Here is a 16,342-nt window from a genome sequence, read left to right as displayed (position 1 = left end):
CCCCTAGGGCCCTGGGCATCTTCTCTTCATTAACCTGGGGGGCAGACACACGGGCGTGTTTTTATTGTTATTTTAAAGGGCACACAGGTGTTTGATACACATTTCCATTTGTATGGAACATTTCGCAATTAAGAAAAACAACGTAGACAAATGTTTGTTAATGTAGAAAGAGGTTTCCGATTTGTCGTAAGACCATTTACAAATTGCAGAACCATTTACAGCGTGAAGTCATTCTTGTAAAGGAACGTGTGCATATGCTTAGAAAAAGGCATGGAAAAGCTCACAAAAGTGTTGACAGTGCTTTGCTCTGGGGGATGGGAGAGTGGGTGACTTTGTTTTTTCTTTTTTGTCTGTATTTTCCAATCCCTTTACAATAAATATGAATTACTCATGTAATAAAGTAAACACATAAATAAAATATAAGGAAATACTGTACTCAAATCACATGGGAATTGGGAGCCGAACGACGCAATGGTTAGGAGCGCAGGCGCCGGACTGCCTCCGTGTGAATCCTGACTCCGTCCCTGACGAGCTGTGTGACTTGGGGATGTCCCTTCACCTCTCTGAGCAGGTGAGGTGGGCTCAATCCTCTGGGGATGGGGGTTGTTTTCCATGCCTCCTCCCCGGATGGCCTGAGGCCAGAGGCTGGGTTTGCTTGTGCTGTATCCTTTGGGGTTCAGCCCGGAGCTGGGCACCCTGAGGTGCTCAGTATATCTGTCCCTTGAGGTTGGCACATGCCAAACGCCTGAGAGAGACTCCTGTGCTCAGTGCTGTGGAGTTCACAGGTCACTGCCTGCTTAGACGGGGGTGGCACAGAGTTGGGGTCCTGGAAGAGGTTCCTGGGGTGAGGCTGGAGAGCAGTCAGACTTGGATATGTGGAGAGAACCAGGTTGGGGGTGAAGGGTGCTCCGGCAGGGGGACAGTGTGTGCAAAGGCACAGGGGTGGGAAAGGGTGGGATAGTCGGCCTGATCCCAGCTAGGTAAAAGGCTTGGACTGGATCCTAAGGCAGTGGGAACCAAGAGGGAGCATGGAAGGGACGAGGGGAGCTGGGGGCCAGCTAGGGGCTGTGGCTGCTGCCCAGAAGAGGGACAATGATTGCTGCCCGGGCTCAGGTGGGGTCGGGGGAGTTGCAGAGGAGGGAGGCAGAAATAATGGGAGGCTTCCAGGCACGACAGGATGGGGCGTCCACATCTGCGTCCAGACCTGCAGTGTGGACCCCTCGGGCAGTGACTGGCCCCTCTGAGCTGCAGGGTCTCATCTGCGGAAAGGGTGTGAACTTCATGAGGGCAGGGCCTTGTGTGTTTGTTCTCAGCCCCTCCTTTTGGCCCAGGCATGCAGCAAATATTTGGGGACAGACATCTCTGCCTCCCTGAGGGCCTAGAGCCCTGCATGCAGCGGGTGAGGCCAGAGGGAAGCCGAATTGCCTCCTCCCCACGGGTCTTCCCGGCGAGGCGAGTCTGCCACTCGGCCAAGCCATGGGCACCTCCTTACAGGAAGACTGTGACAACTGGCAGCTCCCCGGGGGGGCGTGGCCAGAGCAACTCCACTAGAACAGCAGCCACAGGGCCTGGGGCCACGTTACTCTGAGGGATCCAGGAAAATGTCTGAATTACTTTTAAAATCAGAAGAAAAAGATGAATAGAATCCAGCCTGGATTATACTTGTCTTTATACCACTGCAGTCAAAGGAGGAAGGGGCCCACGAAGCAAAAATGCCAGGGACTAGGAAAGTCAGACTGCGGCCCCGGAGGCTCCAGGGCACTGCGCCCGGGGAGAAGTAGCCGCAGTTCATCCTGGCCCCTGGAGGACCCCTGTGGGCTGAGGGGCCCTGCAAGGCCAAGGCAACCCAAGGTGGCCGGGATGGGCCCTGGGCTGCAGAAATAAAGCTGCACGTGCAGATGAGGAGGTGAGGTGCCCACAGCCTGGAGCTGGACATGTGGGTCCCATCGGGGTGACCCTGGCACACTGGAGGCTACCTCTGGGCTGTGATGATTGCAGCCTCTACTCACCGAGTGGCAAGGGTCTGCTGGCGCCCTGCCTGCATTATCCTGTGGCGTCCTCATTAGTCCCATGGCGCTGTGCCCATTTTACAGATGAGATGGAGAAGGAGAGAACCAGCCACAAAGTGGCTGAGCCAGGACTAAGAGTGCAGCGCCGCCTCCGGTCCTGGGCAGCAGCTGAAGGAACTAGGGCGCTCCTCCGGAGATGGGGGGCCAGGGCCACTGTTAGGAAGATGCTCAGGGCTTTGCCATCAGATGTAATTCCTCTCCCTGAGATGGGTCTCTGGTGCCCATTTTACAGACGGGAAAAGTGAGGCTCAGAAGAGAAGCGACGTGCCTGCGGACAGTGCGCCCCGCGCGCGGCGGTCACCGTGGAAGGAGCGCGGCCCGGGAGGCAGAGGCGGGACTAGCTGGCGGGGCGGCCGCGAGGAGCTACCTCCGGTCCCGCGGCCCCGGGCTCCCAGCCAAGCGGGGCGGGGCCGGCGGCCGGGGCGGGGCCGGGGGTGGGGCCTGGGAGGGGCGGGGCAGGGCGGGCTTGGGACAGCGGCCACCACCTCCGGCCGCGCAGTGCCCTTCCCGGAGCGGGTCCTGGTCACTGGTGAGTAGGCACGGGGTGCCGAGGGGGCAGCGGGCAAGGGGGCCCCGCGCAGTTGCCACCCCCGACAGCGCCCGCCCGCTGGCGCGGGGGTCGAGGGGAAACTGAGGCAGGAAGTGGCATGCCAGAGTCGCGAGGCGGGGACCCCAGGGGGCGACTGGGGGCAGCCCCTGGGGCTCGGCTACCGGGTCAGCCGGCGGGGCGGCGGGCGGCCCGGGCCCTGGCGTCCGCGGTCGAGGTCCTGCGCCGCCCGATTCCGGCGGAGAGAGGGAGACGCGAGGGGAAATTGGCCACCCCGCCCACCCAGCCCCACCCCTGCCCCGCCCTGCCCCGCCCTGCCCGTCCCGCCCGGTCGCTCCTGTCCCGCGGGATGCGGAGCCGCAGGGAGGGGCCAGACACCCCCCTCTCCCGCCCATTCCGCAGATGAGCAAGCCGAGCCCTGGGGAGGGCGGGTGAGACCTCGGGCTCCTGATCCACTTGAGACCCCCCCATTTCTACGGGAGGAAACCCAGGCCTAATTGGGGAAGTTATTTGCCCAAAGCGGGTTAAGGCCCTGCCAGTTCTCAGAACCAGGTTCCTAGATGCCCAGTCCAGTGCTCAGGGGCGCTGTAGCCTGGACGGGAGCGTGGTGTGAACAGAGCATCCTCTGGGACCTGCCTGTCCCTTGCCCCTCCTGCAGCAGAGCTCGGAGCACAGGTGGGAGGGGCGGTGGGGCTTCTACCTGTGAACACACTGCTGAGTGCTGGGGTCAGCCTCGCAGGTGCCCATGGCCTGGCCTGGGTGCCTCTCCGGCTTGCCTGCTAGGGCACAGTGGTACCTGGTACCAGCCAGGTGCTCTTGGACTGACAGCCAGAGGGGCAGAACTTGAGCCTCCCCTAGGGACAAGTGACTGAGTCTCTTGGGTCACGGGCAAGGAGAGGATGGCAGAGGAGACTGTGTCCAAGAAGCACCCGCCCAGGGCGCCTGGCACACAACAGGCCCTTGACCAAAATGCTGAGCCCCCAGGATGTGGGCCGAGGGCCCCGGGTGCCTCTGTGTGCTGGAGCGGGGCCCCCCTACAGGGCAGCAGGAAGCAGGTGTCCACTCCTGGGGAGCAACAGTGCTGGTCCGCTGGCCATGGAAGGAGCTGAGGAGCAAGGGAGGGGAGGCGGGTGCCTCTTTCTCAGTCTCCAGATGGCTGCTCAGCACTCCAGACGGAGGCCCAGAGGGAATCCTGGGCCCCCAAGAGAGCCCTTTGAACTGGGGGAAACTGAGGCTAACCCAGGGAGCTTTGTCTAGGATCACAGAGCCACAGCGGTAGAGAGGGGGTTTGAACAAGTGTGGTCTGTTTCAAAAGCGTTGCTTCCTCCACCGTGGCCCAGAGGCCGCTTCCTCTGCCCGGTGTGTGTGTGCATGTGTGTGAGTGTGTGTGTGCGTGTGTACACATTTGTGCCCAGCCATGACTGAACGACATCCGGCTGATCTGCCAGGACTGTTGACCGTGGGTCGCTCAGGGGTGGGTGAGGAGCTTGGGCTCACATGGAGGGAGCCTACTTTTTACCATATCCACTTCTGCTTTTTCATTATTTTACTTTTGAATCTGTCTTTCATTTGTATTTTCTTTTACTTATTTTTGATTGTGCAAGCGGTGCCTGAATATGCTCTCTGTGTTTAAAAAAGTAGTCGTTCTCCATAAAGGAAATTGCCCCTTGTCACCCCCAGCCCCGCCCCATCCCTGGTTACCAGCTGGATGTGGATCCTTCCAGACCTGTTGTCTGTTCCATTGGATGCTTTCATAATGAAAAAAATTTGCAAAGGGTTTAATGAGGAAGATTAGCTGTGAGTCATTAAAAAAAAAAAGGAGCCTTAAAACAAGTTCCTGGGACAGTGGTGGCTTGAGGGAGAGCCTTCTGGCCAGGAGGGCTGGGACAGCCGGAGAGGGAGGGGGTCAGAGAAACGGCAAAGCTCCTTGTTCTGTTTCTGGGCAGCAGTTTCTGTCACCTTCTACAGGGAGGCCTCAGAGAACAGGATCCCCCAGAGACCCACTGGCTCAGCCCCACTACACAGATGGGACGCAAGGCAGGGGAGGTGAGACCCTAGGGCCAGGAGTGAGGCATCTCAAGGATGGGAGATCCTGGGTCCCATCCCGGGGGCGAGGAGGGTTCAGATCCTCTAACTGCCGCCAGTGGGCTGAGCTGGGACCTGATGCCCGGTGGGGGCTGGGACATTGGCCCTGGGGCTGGAGAGAGTGAGGATCTTGGCCCTGACGGAATCTTCTGGCACTGGAACTCTGAGGTGGGGTGGGAGCGACCTGTGGGCCAGAGCCCGCCCTGGCCCTGCAGGCCTCTAGGGCAGGTCTTAAGTGCCATGCTGGGATGAGGAAGGAGGCTGAGAGGGGAGGCCATCTTGAGTGGCTGTGTGCCCCAGAGCTAAGGTCTGCAGGCTCCCAGCTCGGGGGTGGGGATGTCATGGGTCTGAGAGTCACACAGACCTGGGAAGTTCTGTGACTCTTTGTGCCTCAGTTTCCTCATCTGGACAGTGGGAATAGTAATGAGTCCAGTGTGGAGGCTGAGAGAGCCGTGTGGCTCAGGGCCCCGAGAAGGGCAGCATCTGGTCTCCCCACTGCAGCCGCTGTGGAGGAGAAGTGAAGTAATGACCATCAGGATGAGCCCACCCTGGTCCCCAGCACATGCTCCACCAGGCACCACCCTGCTGCTCATTCCGCAGGAGACTAGAACCTTTTCCTGACCCCAGGTCCTGAGCCTCTGCTTTGCCCCCTTCTTGGCCTCTGTTTCGGAGGCACTGCCCCGTGGGAGGCCCAGGCCGTGCAGGCAGGGCCTTCTGGGAAGCCTTTTCATCTGCTAGTGTCCAGTGGCCGACTGGCTGACGTTTCCTCAGCCTTGTGTCTGCACCATGAGCCCGTTCTTCCCTCGGAGAAAAGGGGGTGAGTGGCCCCCAGCACTGATACTCATGGCCCCTCACTCGTCTGGTCCTCACTGAGTCTCCCCACGACCCCTAGAAGTAGGCAGGGCAGGTTACACCCACCTGACGTAAGGGAAACTGAGGCCCAGGGAGGCACTTTGGCCTGGGGTCCCCAAGCAAATTGGAGGCCAGCCCAGGTTTGGGTTCTTAGTCCCTTTCTGAGGGAGAGAGATAGAAAGGGCAGGTGGGTGGCCTTGCCCCTCTGCCTGGGTCCCGAGCCCCTTGCTGGCCCTGGGTGCTCCCTGGCCCTCCTCGGCCCTCCCTGGTGCCCCATCTTGGAGCGGATCTCTCTCAGGCCTGCCTGGGCCAGCCGCCTAGCCCAGCCCAGCCCAGCGTGACTCAGCTTGGTGGGTCCCCCAGTCAGATGACTCAGGAGCGGGGCAGTCCCCCAGAGGCCCCCTGCCGGGCGCTCTCCACGTGGGCATCTGGCTTCCGTGTCTTCTGACCTTCCGGCTGCGCGGACCCCCACTCCCTAGCCCCAGTGGAGCATAAACACAGTCAGGCCCATGGGGACAGCCCGGGGTGGGGGCAGGAGCACGGGGCTCAGACCCTACTCTGTCACTGACGCTTTGGGGGAGCCACCACCTCCTTGGGGCCGTCCGTTTGTTCTGCACAGTGAGGGGACTTGGATGGTGGACTCCAGGGCCCAGTCGGCTGGCACAGTGGGCCGAGTGCTGTGTGGGGACTTCCCAGCCACCGGCTGGTGCTGTGGCAGCATGACAGGAGCCCCCTGCCCACAGACCTTGGGGAGAAGCATGGAGACGCTTCAGTGTGGGCAAACCTCGAAAACATGTTGCTCAGAGGGAGAAGCCAGACCAGAAAGCCACATATTATATGATTCCATTTACTTGAAATGTCCAGAAAAGGTAAATCCATAGAGACAGACAGCAGACTGGCGGTACCAGGGGCTGGGGAGGGAGGCGTGAGCGGTGACCGCTGATGGGTACAGGGGTGCTTTTGGGGATGGAAACGTTTTGGCACTTGATATGGATGGTGGTTGCCCTGGGAGTGGAACTGAACACCCCTGAACTGTAAACCTTAAATGGTTAATTTTACATTGTGCGAATTTCACTTCAATTTGAAAAAATAGAAAAAAAACTGGACCGGAGCCACTGAGGGTCTGGGGTGGGAGTGATGGGGTGGAGGTGGAGGCCCCGAGGGGCCTTGGCGGCAGGCGGAGCGGGTGTGGGGCCGGCGGCAGGAACTGATGTGGTAACAAATATTGCACCTAAGTAGGGACTGTGCAAGTCACTGTCCAAATCAGGGTACTTCTTCTTTAATGTTCTATTTTGAACTCATTTGGACTTACAGAAAAGTTACGACAGTAGTAGAATTTCCACATTCCCCTCACCCAGCCTCCCTAATAACCCTGTGCCAGTGACCACAGACCTGGCTTGAGTCCCACCAGTCTTCCTGGTGATGTGTTCAGTCTGCCTCCAACCCCATCTGGGTCCCTCACTGCGTTTGGTTGTTACTTCTCCTAGTCTCCTGCAGTCGGTGACGTTTCCCTCCGTCTTTCCTGCCCTTGACACTTGTGAAGAGTGTTAGGGTACCGTCAGTTATTTTGTGGAACGTTCCTCCATCGGGGACTGTCTGAGGTTTTCTCATAACTAGACTGGGGTTTCACCTTTAGGGCCGCAGCAGCCTGTCCCTCTCTGGGAATCGTGTCCGGGCTTCATGATGCCCATGTGTCTTACGCTGGTGGCATTAACCTTGATGTCCTGTAAAAGGGACACCTCTGAGAGTGAGGGGGGCTGTTCATTTGGGACAAAGTGGGCATAAACTGGGACTGTCCTGGGAAAAGGCACATATGGTCACCCTAGGGAGACCTAAGGTCTACTCAGTTCAGTGCCTGACCCCTGTTCCCCGGGCCTCAGTTTCCCTATCTGTATGTGAGGGTCAGTACGGTGTGAAGGCCCTCACCTGCCCAGCCCAGTGCACTGAGCATAGCTCACTATGGTTATCTAAATACTGTCCTCTTGCTGTGGATTCAACACATTTATTTAGCAGGCTGAGCAGGGGTTATGTTCCCGTTGTGTAGCTGAGAAAGTGGGCTGAGGTGGCTGGGGCTCATTTGAGGTGACACAGCGATGAGCCGGCTGGGTGGCCGGGTCCCGAGGCTCCGGGTCCAGAGCTCCACACCCCCCTGACAGCAGCGCGGGCCCAGTGCAGTCCCGGCCCCGGGGGAGGTGGCCCTTCATACTGGGGGGAATCAGACCCTCACCTCCACCCCAGGAACAGTGCTGTGCACCCTGAGGTCACAGGGCCGGGCAGGAGGGAGGAGGAGGGACAGACACAGGAGCATTTACTGCCCGGGCCCCTGTGTCACAGGCCCAGCCCTCGGCAGGGTTCATCATCGCAGTTCATCTGTGCAGAGACCGCGGGGGCTGGGGTAACCGTCCCCCCTTCAACAGGCGAGGAAAGGGAGCGAGGAATCAACAGTCACTAGGTGGCAGAGCTGGAATCTACCGGATGCCGACACTCGCTGATCGTTCCGTTTACAATTATGCTCATTATGGACAGTTTGGAAAACAAGAACGATGTAACGAACAGAGCATCATAAATCCCACTGCTGCGGGCGGGCCGTGGAATCCCGAGCTACCTGCTTGCGGGGGTGCCCTGGGCACTCGCCTCCCCGGCTCTGTGCCTCCGCTCCTCATCAGCGGGTGGGATGAGACTGTGGAGCTCCCTCGCAGGGCAGGATGCAGGACCACATTCAGGTTCGGGCTCTGCCTGGGCCGGGCATACAGCTGTTCCCCAGGAAATGTTAGCTTTACGATTATGACGGCTGCTAACATCGTCATGGATTTGTTAGACTTTTTAAAATGCATATCTGTGTTATCTATTTTTTCTTAAAGTCAATTTTATATTCTGCTTTCTTCACTTAATGTTATGTTGAGAACAATTTTCACATTACTAGAGTCCTCAAAGCTGGATTTGGGGGTGACTAGCCATTAATAGTCCCCGGCTGTTGGGCACTGAGGTTGCTTCTGCATTTCATGGGGCTTCATGGAGCCCCAGGCCCGCAGCTGCCCTTTACCCCCAGGGATGGCCTTCACCCTTTGCTCTGAAGCCCTGGTGGCTCCTGCTGCCCCCAGATGGAGCACAGGCTCTTTCTTGCGTCTGCTCCTCGGTCCAACTCCCCTCCAGCCTACAGCCACACTCACCGGCCTGTTACCCCGACTGCTTTCCCCATGTCCCTGTGTCCTTCCAGCACTGGCTTCTCCCTGATCCCGGTCAGGGGGGCCCTTTCTGAGGTGCGTGCCCCTCTCAGGGCCTCTCCCGCTCTGCCCACCCTGGGTCCCCTGCCCCCACCCAGCAGGCTGTTGCTGCAGGTTTGCTGAACCGAATGGGGTTGTGTGGTTTCTTATCTCACGCAAACGGACACCCCCAGATTCTCCAGCTAGGATCAGAGTGTGTCAGTGGGAGCTCAGCCCCTCATTTTATGATGGGGAAACTGAGGCCCAGTCGGGGGTACTGACAGGCTTGGGGGTCCTCCTTGCTGTCTGTCTGGACTCTGAGCTGCAATGAGCAACTCAGCTTTCTGGGAGCCTCGTATGCTGCTCAGCGCCTAGTGGGTCCTCGGTGCAGACCTTGGGGCTGTGTGGCTGACGAGCCTGATGGGGAACCTGGTGACTGGGTCCCCAGCCCTGGGGTGGCAGCATCCCGGCCTGAGACTGGGGCCTTCCTTGCCTGGAGCCCTGCCAGCCTCTCAGCGCTGCTGAGGGCCCTCACTAGCCTTGAACTCTTGCTAACTCCTGTCCCTTCCCACCCACCACCTCAGTAGCCCTGAATGTTAGGGTAGGAGCAGCTTTTTGACCTGGGCAGAGTCTGGCCCCAGAGTACTGTGTGACCCCAGGCAGGCTGCTTTCCCTATCTGGCCACAGAGATTTTTAGGGTGGGCCTGCCGGGTGGTGGTGAAACACCTGTGTACAGAGACACTCCCCCACTGGGCTGGGCCCAGGCGGGCAATGTTGATATCCCATTCTACAGAGGGGGAAACTAAGGCAGGCCCAGAGAGTTGAAGTGGTTTGCCTGAGGTCACAGTGAGTTAGTGGGGAGCCGGGATTTGAGCCGAGCTCTGTCTGATACCAGTTGTTGAATGAATGAATGATGAATGAGTGAATGAGAAGTACTAGAACATAAAGCGCAGGGTGTGGATGGGCGCAGGCCTTGCAGAGCCCCCGGCTGGCCCTCGGCCTGGGAGGAAGGGCTGGGAAGGCTTCTTGGTGGAGGGGACCCAAATTGGCCTTGAAGGAGGTGGCAGAGAAGAGGGGTCACTTGCCAGGAGACCCAAGGTCGAGGGTGAGGGTGAGAGGGCACAGGACCCCGGCAACTGGGGCTGGAGCTGAGGGGAGCTGACTGTGGGGACGGGGGCACCTGAGAGGCTCCTGCCAGTCAGGGCAGCCTCCTGTGGGGGCCAGAATTTGGATGGAATTGTGTCCACTGGACCCTCCAGCTGGGATGGCAGGGGCCGCCGGTGTGGACCAGCCCCTCCCTGCCTCGCACGTCTTTTCTGCACCTCCCAACGTTCTGTCAATCGATGGATCAATGAGTGACGAGGGGCTGGTAACAGACCCACCTCAGGACTTGCGGTGACACTGAAGGAGAGGATAAGCCTGACCCTGGGCCTGCACACAGTAGGTCCTCAAGAAATGCTTGAAGGGGCCTCGCTCCAGCTCTGGAGCACCCCCACCTCTCACTCCAGCCCTGTCTTCTCTTTCAGAACCTTCCAGAACAGCAACTGCAGCAGCGATGGCCCTGCCCTGGGTGCGCGCCATGGCCTTCACGCTGGCGCCCAGCCTGGGGGGCTTCCTGAGCTCCCGCTCTGCCCTGGGAGAGGGCCTCCGCTGGTATGCCGCCTGCAGAAGCCCTGGTGGCACCCGCCCCACTGGACGCTGGCCCCATCTGGGGCACGCTCTACTCGGCCATGGGGTACGTGGGCTCAGGCAGCTGCGCCTGTCCCCCCGCCAGCGCAGGCGGGGCCGGGCCACGCTCCCCTTTACAGGGAGGCCAGGCCTCCAGAGTTTTAACTCCTTGGGCAGCGGGCACCGTTTCCCCCGTTTGGCAAGTGAGGTGGGGAAAGCTGGAGACCTGCTGCCTGCACAGCTGGACTCCTCCCTCGGGGCCTCCTGGGAGGGGCGGCCGGATGGCTTAAACCCCGCGCTGGCATCCTGGCTGTTTTCACAACTCCGGGGTGAGGCCGGCTCTGTGCAAAGTTCAGACGTGGGCAGCGTGGATGCTTCCGAGCTCAGTAGCAGTGACGACAACAATAATAATAGTAGCTGCCATTTGTTGAAGACCTGCCCCGTGCCAGGCTTTGTCTCAGTTAATTTTCACGATCCCCTGTTTGACAAGGGCCCTCCCATGGACGCAGGGCTGGCCAGTAGGGACTCTGCCAGAGTCCCTGCGCCAGAGCCTGGGAATTACCATGAAGGAAAGGCAGTATTGCATGGGGGAGGGCGCCCCCGGTGGCTCCAGTCGGAACAGCACCCACCCTCCTGGAATGTTCCCTGCATGCTGGTTCTGCGCCAGCCCAGTGCAGGGTGGGACTGCAGGCGCCAGGCACCCAGCGGGCAGGTAACAGAGGCCAGGCCGGGTGCCCCAGCGTCCTGATGGGAATAAGACAGTCCTCCAAACCTGAGTGTCCCCCGGGTCAGGCCCCCAGCAATTCCTATGTCCTGCTTTCTCCTCCCCCATCTGAGATCCTGATAAAGCACAAATGTGGCCGTGGCCTTTCTTTTTGTGGAAGCCTGAGGAAGCTCCCTGCGGCCCTGAGAACGTCAACCCCTCACAGAGTAAGGAGCCTGGGCTCTGGCCCTGGCCACCTGGCTTCAAATCCTGACTTCACCTACTGACTGCTGGCGAGGAGATCTTAGACAGTCACTTTACCTCTCTGTGCCTCCGTTTCTCACCTGTAAAATGGGGTGATCATGCTGCCCACCTCACAGCATTACTGTGAGGATGAAACCAGTTAATGCTTGGAAAGAGCTAGAGCAGGGCCTGGTGTGCGTCAGTGCTGGAGGGCATTAGCTATTATCATTGGTGGTGTTATTATGGCCCTGAGAGCCCCCGTGACCAGGCCCTCACCTGCCTCTCCAGCCTCACCTCCCTGCAGTCACACAGGCTGACTCAGGGTCCCACACCTGCCTCTAAGCTTTCGCATATCCTTGTTTCCACTCCCTAGCAAAATCCTACTCATCCTCTAAGGCCCAGCCCAAATGTCCCGTCCTCTGTGCAGTGCCCCAGGTAGGTTAGGAGCCTCCTCTTTCCTTGCTTCCCCTCTTTATGACACTGATGATGATAATAATGGCAAATATTTATTGTGTCCCATGTGCCAGGCACCACCTTAAGCACTATCCATGTGATAGCTCGAATCCCCACAGCGACCTTGTGAGAAACGAAGGCCCAGAGAAGTCAAGCAACTTCCCCGAGGTCACACAGCAGTCCGTGGCAGGGCGTGCCTGAGCCATCACTGTGTTGTCCCAGAAGTGAGCGTGGCTCCCTGCCCTGCAGGGAAGCTCTTGGCCTCTTCCCCATCGATGCCCTGACTGGTGGCCTCTGTTTCAGGTATGGCTCCTACATGGTCTGGAAGGAGCTGGGGGGCTTCTCGGAGGAGGCCGTGGTTCCCCTGGGCCTCTACGCTGGGCAGCTGGCCCTGAACTGGGCATGGCCGCACATCTTCTTTGGCGCCCGACAAATGGGTTGGGTAAGTGTGGCCTTGGCCTGTCTCCCTGGTCCCTGGAGACAGCCCATGGAGGGGTGGCCCTCCCATGGGGCATCACATCCTACATGGGGTCAGTGTCTAAGGGTGGGGGTGAGGGATGCACATGGCTCATGTCAGTGTGTCTTCAGGAGCTCTTAGGGGACGAGTGCCCCCGGGTCCCCCCTCAGTGGCTTTTCCTCCAGTGAAGGAAGCATTGCGAGCTCTGACTGAAGCCGGGTGGGGTTGCCAGCTGGGGTTTGGGGGCCCCTGTATAGGCAGACCCACATTACACCTGGTGTGCGCACCCACATGGCATGGGTCAGGCAGGGGTGATGTTCCCTTTTTACAGATGAGAAAATCAAAGGAGAGAACAGGGGAGGGGCACGGCTGAGTCACTTAGGGCGGATGGAGTCTTCCCTCGAGTGTGGCTGGTGCATGGGTGGCTGGGACACACCCCGTGGGTGCACTGAGCCTCAGGCCTCCCTCCCCGCTCCCCCCGTGTCTCCGCAGGCCCTGGTGGACCTCCTGCTGACAGGTGGGATGGCGGCAGCCACGGCCATGGCCTGGCAGCAGGTGAGCCTGCCGGCCGCCCGCCTGCTGTACCCGTACCTGGTCTGGCTGGCCTTCGCAGCTGTGCTCAACTACCGCGTATGGCGGGACAACCAGGGCCCGCGCAGTGGCCGACGGCTCGCAGAGTGAGGGTGTCCACCCTCCGAGGCCTGCGGCCGCTGCCAGTCAGGCATTGTTGGCGGTGGTGGCCCTCATGCTTTCACGACCACCAGGCCTGCTGCTCTGTCGGGTCTCAGCCCAGGGGGCCACCAGGGGCTTCAGAGGGGGTCCGGGCTGAGCCCAACCAGGAACAGTGTCCTGTGCTTTCTGTACTGCTCCGAGCGCGCTCTCCGAATGTGTGATTTTATAAGCTAAATAAAGTTTCTAACCTGCTGGCAGAGGCCTTTTTACATGGGTGGGACTTCTGGCTGTGGGGAGAGTGAAGGTCTCATCCTACTGCTGGATCTGTCTGGGCTGCGTCATCCAGATGAGACTGCACCCGCCAGGGCTTCTCCACATTTCTTGGGACTTTCCCAAGACCACTCAAGAGGTGAGGTGGCGGGCCCAGGGTGGAGCAGTGGGAAACGCACAGAGCGAGGAGCAGCCAGGCTTGAGCTGGAGCCCACACCGCTGTGCTGCTGCCTGGCCGGCACAGACCAGGCCCAGGCCCTGGGCTTCAGCTGAGGGAGGAGGGCCTGCCCACTTCCCACGCCTCCGGGAAGCTCAGCCCAGCCTCCTGAAGGGCACGGGCCCACAGTCTGACTGGGCCAATGCCTGGCTCTGCCTGGGCCCCAAGCAGAGCCCTCAGCTGGCCTCAGCCGGGGGGCTGGGCCCAGAGCTGGGGACACCACCTGACCTGCCTCTTGCGTGCCAGGACTCACAGCAGCCTCACCCCGCCAGGGGCAGCCCCACAAACACCCCGTCAGTGGGAGGGGATGTCAGCAGCAGTGAGGGCTGTGCCCCCATCCAGGAGACAGCAGCTTCTCGCTGGCCTGGGCCTGCCCAGGTTTGGAGGTGTCACCCCCAGCTTCTAGTTGGGTGACACACAACCTCTCCAAACCGTGGTTGGGAGGAAGTGAGGCTGGCAGAGGCCTTGCACACAGGATCCTGCTGGAGTGATGACCTCCTCTCTGGCCATTAGTCCCATGTCCTGTGCCACACTCTGCAGTGCAGCCTCCTCAGACCAGGGCTTGTCCAACCTGCTGGGTTTTTTGTTGCTTGTTTCTTTTGTTTTTGGTTGTTGAGTAAGTTAATTGGAATTGGCAAAATTTTCACATTGAGAGATCTCACAGTCCTTTTGGCAGGCCGTGAATTTGCTGCCTTTCCCCACTCCTGAACACAAACACACCTTCGTTTTCCTGCCATACAGGACGGCTGAAAACTGACACACCAGGCTTGTGGCAAGGAAAGAGGTTTATTATTGAAAGGCAGCCAAACGAGGAGATGGGAGTTAAAACTCACATCTACCTCCCCAAAGGGAAAAAGGTATGGGTTTTTATCTGGGGTTTTAGGTAGGGGAGGGAGAGCACGTGGCCGTGCTGGTTGGCACCTTTCCACCAGCCTGCATTTGGCCTTGAAGACTGAATTTCTTTTCCCTTGACTATCTGGACTTTTCTGGTTAGTTTTCATCTTCAGCCTGCGTTTGGCCTCGTGAGGCTGAATCTTGACGTCTGGACCTTGACTTCCTGGGAAAAACGGCTCACTCGTATACCAAGGAGGGACAGACAGACCTGCTTAGTTTTGAACAACAGTTGATTATGCTGAGTATGCACAGCTGCAGTTAGCAAAGCTTATCTCCGAGTTTTTGCTCTGGGGAAGATTTTTTAACTCCTTAGTTCTCTGTTTCATCACCTCTCAGTTTGCCTCCTTTGTCCTCCTCTCCTCACATTGAGACGTGACCCAACATTACGAAGAGCTCAGGGAGAAGATGAGCAGAGATGGCTGACTGCGATCTTCTGAAAGAGGGGGTGGCTCCTAGGGGCTGTAACCTCCCCTGCCTGCACTCAATTTGGTGGAATTTGTTATGCTCTGCAGGAATCCAGCAGCTTTGCAGCCGTGAGCACCTCGCTGAGCCCTCGGCCAGCACCCGTAGTTGTTCTGAGGCTCATCAGAGTGGAGGAGTCAGACGGGGGACTCTGCGCATCCTATTAATTTATTTCTAAAGTTCTCCAAGACGGTGGGGGTGCCCCTCAACGTGACACAGGCAGACACCGTACATAGCACTTAGGTGTACTCAAGACTTCTGGAATCTTTTCAGAGGTGCCTATGCAGACTATGGTTTGTCCATCCCATACACTGTGGGTTTGTCCACGTCCAGGCACCTTCCACGTACACTCTCAACACGCATGGCCACAAAAACACCTGGACAAACGGGCAAGAGGATGCACTTTGCCATTTTTTTTTGCTGGCTTTCTCATGATGCCTTCCTTGTTCTTCATTACTAGACAGCCTTCTCTCCTTTTCTAAGCTGTCGCCATCCACGAGGGACTTTAGGGTTCTGACAGTTTCCGTGTTGGTTCAATAGGAAATCCATACCTCACAGATTTATCGAGTCCTCCTGTCTGCACTGTCTCCTGGGGTTACTTCACGCTGTTGAGGTCGTCTTAAATCCGTGCATTTGCCTCTTTCTCCAGCCATCTGGCCATAAAGGATGCAAGACAAGGCCGTTCACACAGCCCCGGAGGGCTGGGCCGGTGGCTCATCAGCGTGGAAGCAACAGTGACTCTAGGAGTTTGCGGCGCACTTTTATGTCGTGGGCAGGGACTCTGGACTCGCGAGGGGACACCCTGCCCCTCCTGGACTGAGATTGTACCACATGGTGCCTCGCCACGGAAGAGCGTCCGTGTGGGCGTCTTGTGTGGTCGCGGATCATCCCTGAGGGCGTTTTCTCAATCTCACCGGCAGCATCTTGAACTTTACTCTTGGATTTCGTCTGTGTCGCCCTGCAGAACTTGGGTACAATTAATACCGCTACTGGGACCCTCCAGTCAACTCCAATGTCTGACACTTACAAATTCTGGCTTTTGATGCATTCTTAACACAGAGAAAGTGACTGGGTGAAGATGAGCCCCAGGAAGAAGTATTTGGAGGGATAAGAACCGTCTCCATTGCGATGAGCAGTCTGGTCCTCTGGGACGGGGGAGGAGGCCCTGCTGGGTGGCCGTCCTTGGGGGGTTGTCTGATTTTCGCTGACCAGAGGTGCAAGGACATCTAGAATTGGGGAAAAGCCGTTTATAATTAAGGAAAGCCTGGATCATGTGGTCCTCTGATCCTGGTGGCTGTGCTGTGCCCACTCAGAGGATCCTGGTCATTCAGGTTTTAAGGGGACTGGGCATGAGCAGGAGCACTGTCCCTGTTGGTGTCTGGATGGACAACTGGTGTGAGTGCCATCTTGAAGGGCACAGGAAGGCCCCTTGAAGGGCAGCTCCTGGGAGAAGCTGCCTGTGGTCTGGACGTTCTGCCCCGACTTGGGCCTGGAGGTGCCTCTGCCTTCCTGTTTTAACCTCTAAGACCACCAGGGGGCGTCACTGT

General features: G+C 58.6%; 1 protein-coding gene across 1 annotated transcript; it reads left to right on the top strand.

Moving 5' to 3' along the window:
* Window positions 1–2,519: 2,519 nt before the first annotated feature.
* Window positions 2,520–13,204, top strand: TSPO (translocator protein). Its single transcript, XM_058568206.1, is given in 6 exon segments — window positions 2,520–2,598; window positions 10,283–10,414; window positions 10,417–10,452; window positions 10,455–10,491; window positions 12,127–12,265; window positions 12,773–13,204. Coding segments are annotated over 5 exon segments (504 nt in total). The 5' UTR covers window positions 2,520–2,598; window positions 10,283–10,311; the 3' UTR covers window positions 12,962–13,204.
* Window positions 13,205–16,342: the final 3,138 nt, after the last annotated feature.

The sequence above is a fragment of the Diceros bicornis genome, chromosome 25 (genome assembly GCF_020826845.1).
Source record: "Diceros bicornis minor isolate mBicDic1 chromosome 25, mDicBic1.mat.cur, whole genome shotgun sequence".
Taxonomy (NCBI): domain Eukaryota; kingdom Metazoa; phylum Chordata; class Mammalia; order Perissodactyla; family Rhinocerotidae; genus Diceros; species Diceros bicornis.
This window is presented reverse-complemented; position numbering and strand designations above follow the sequence as displayed.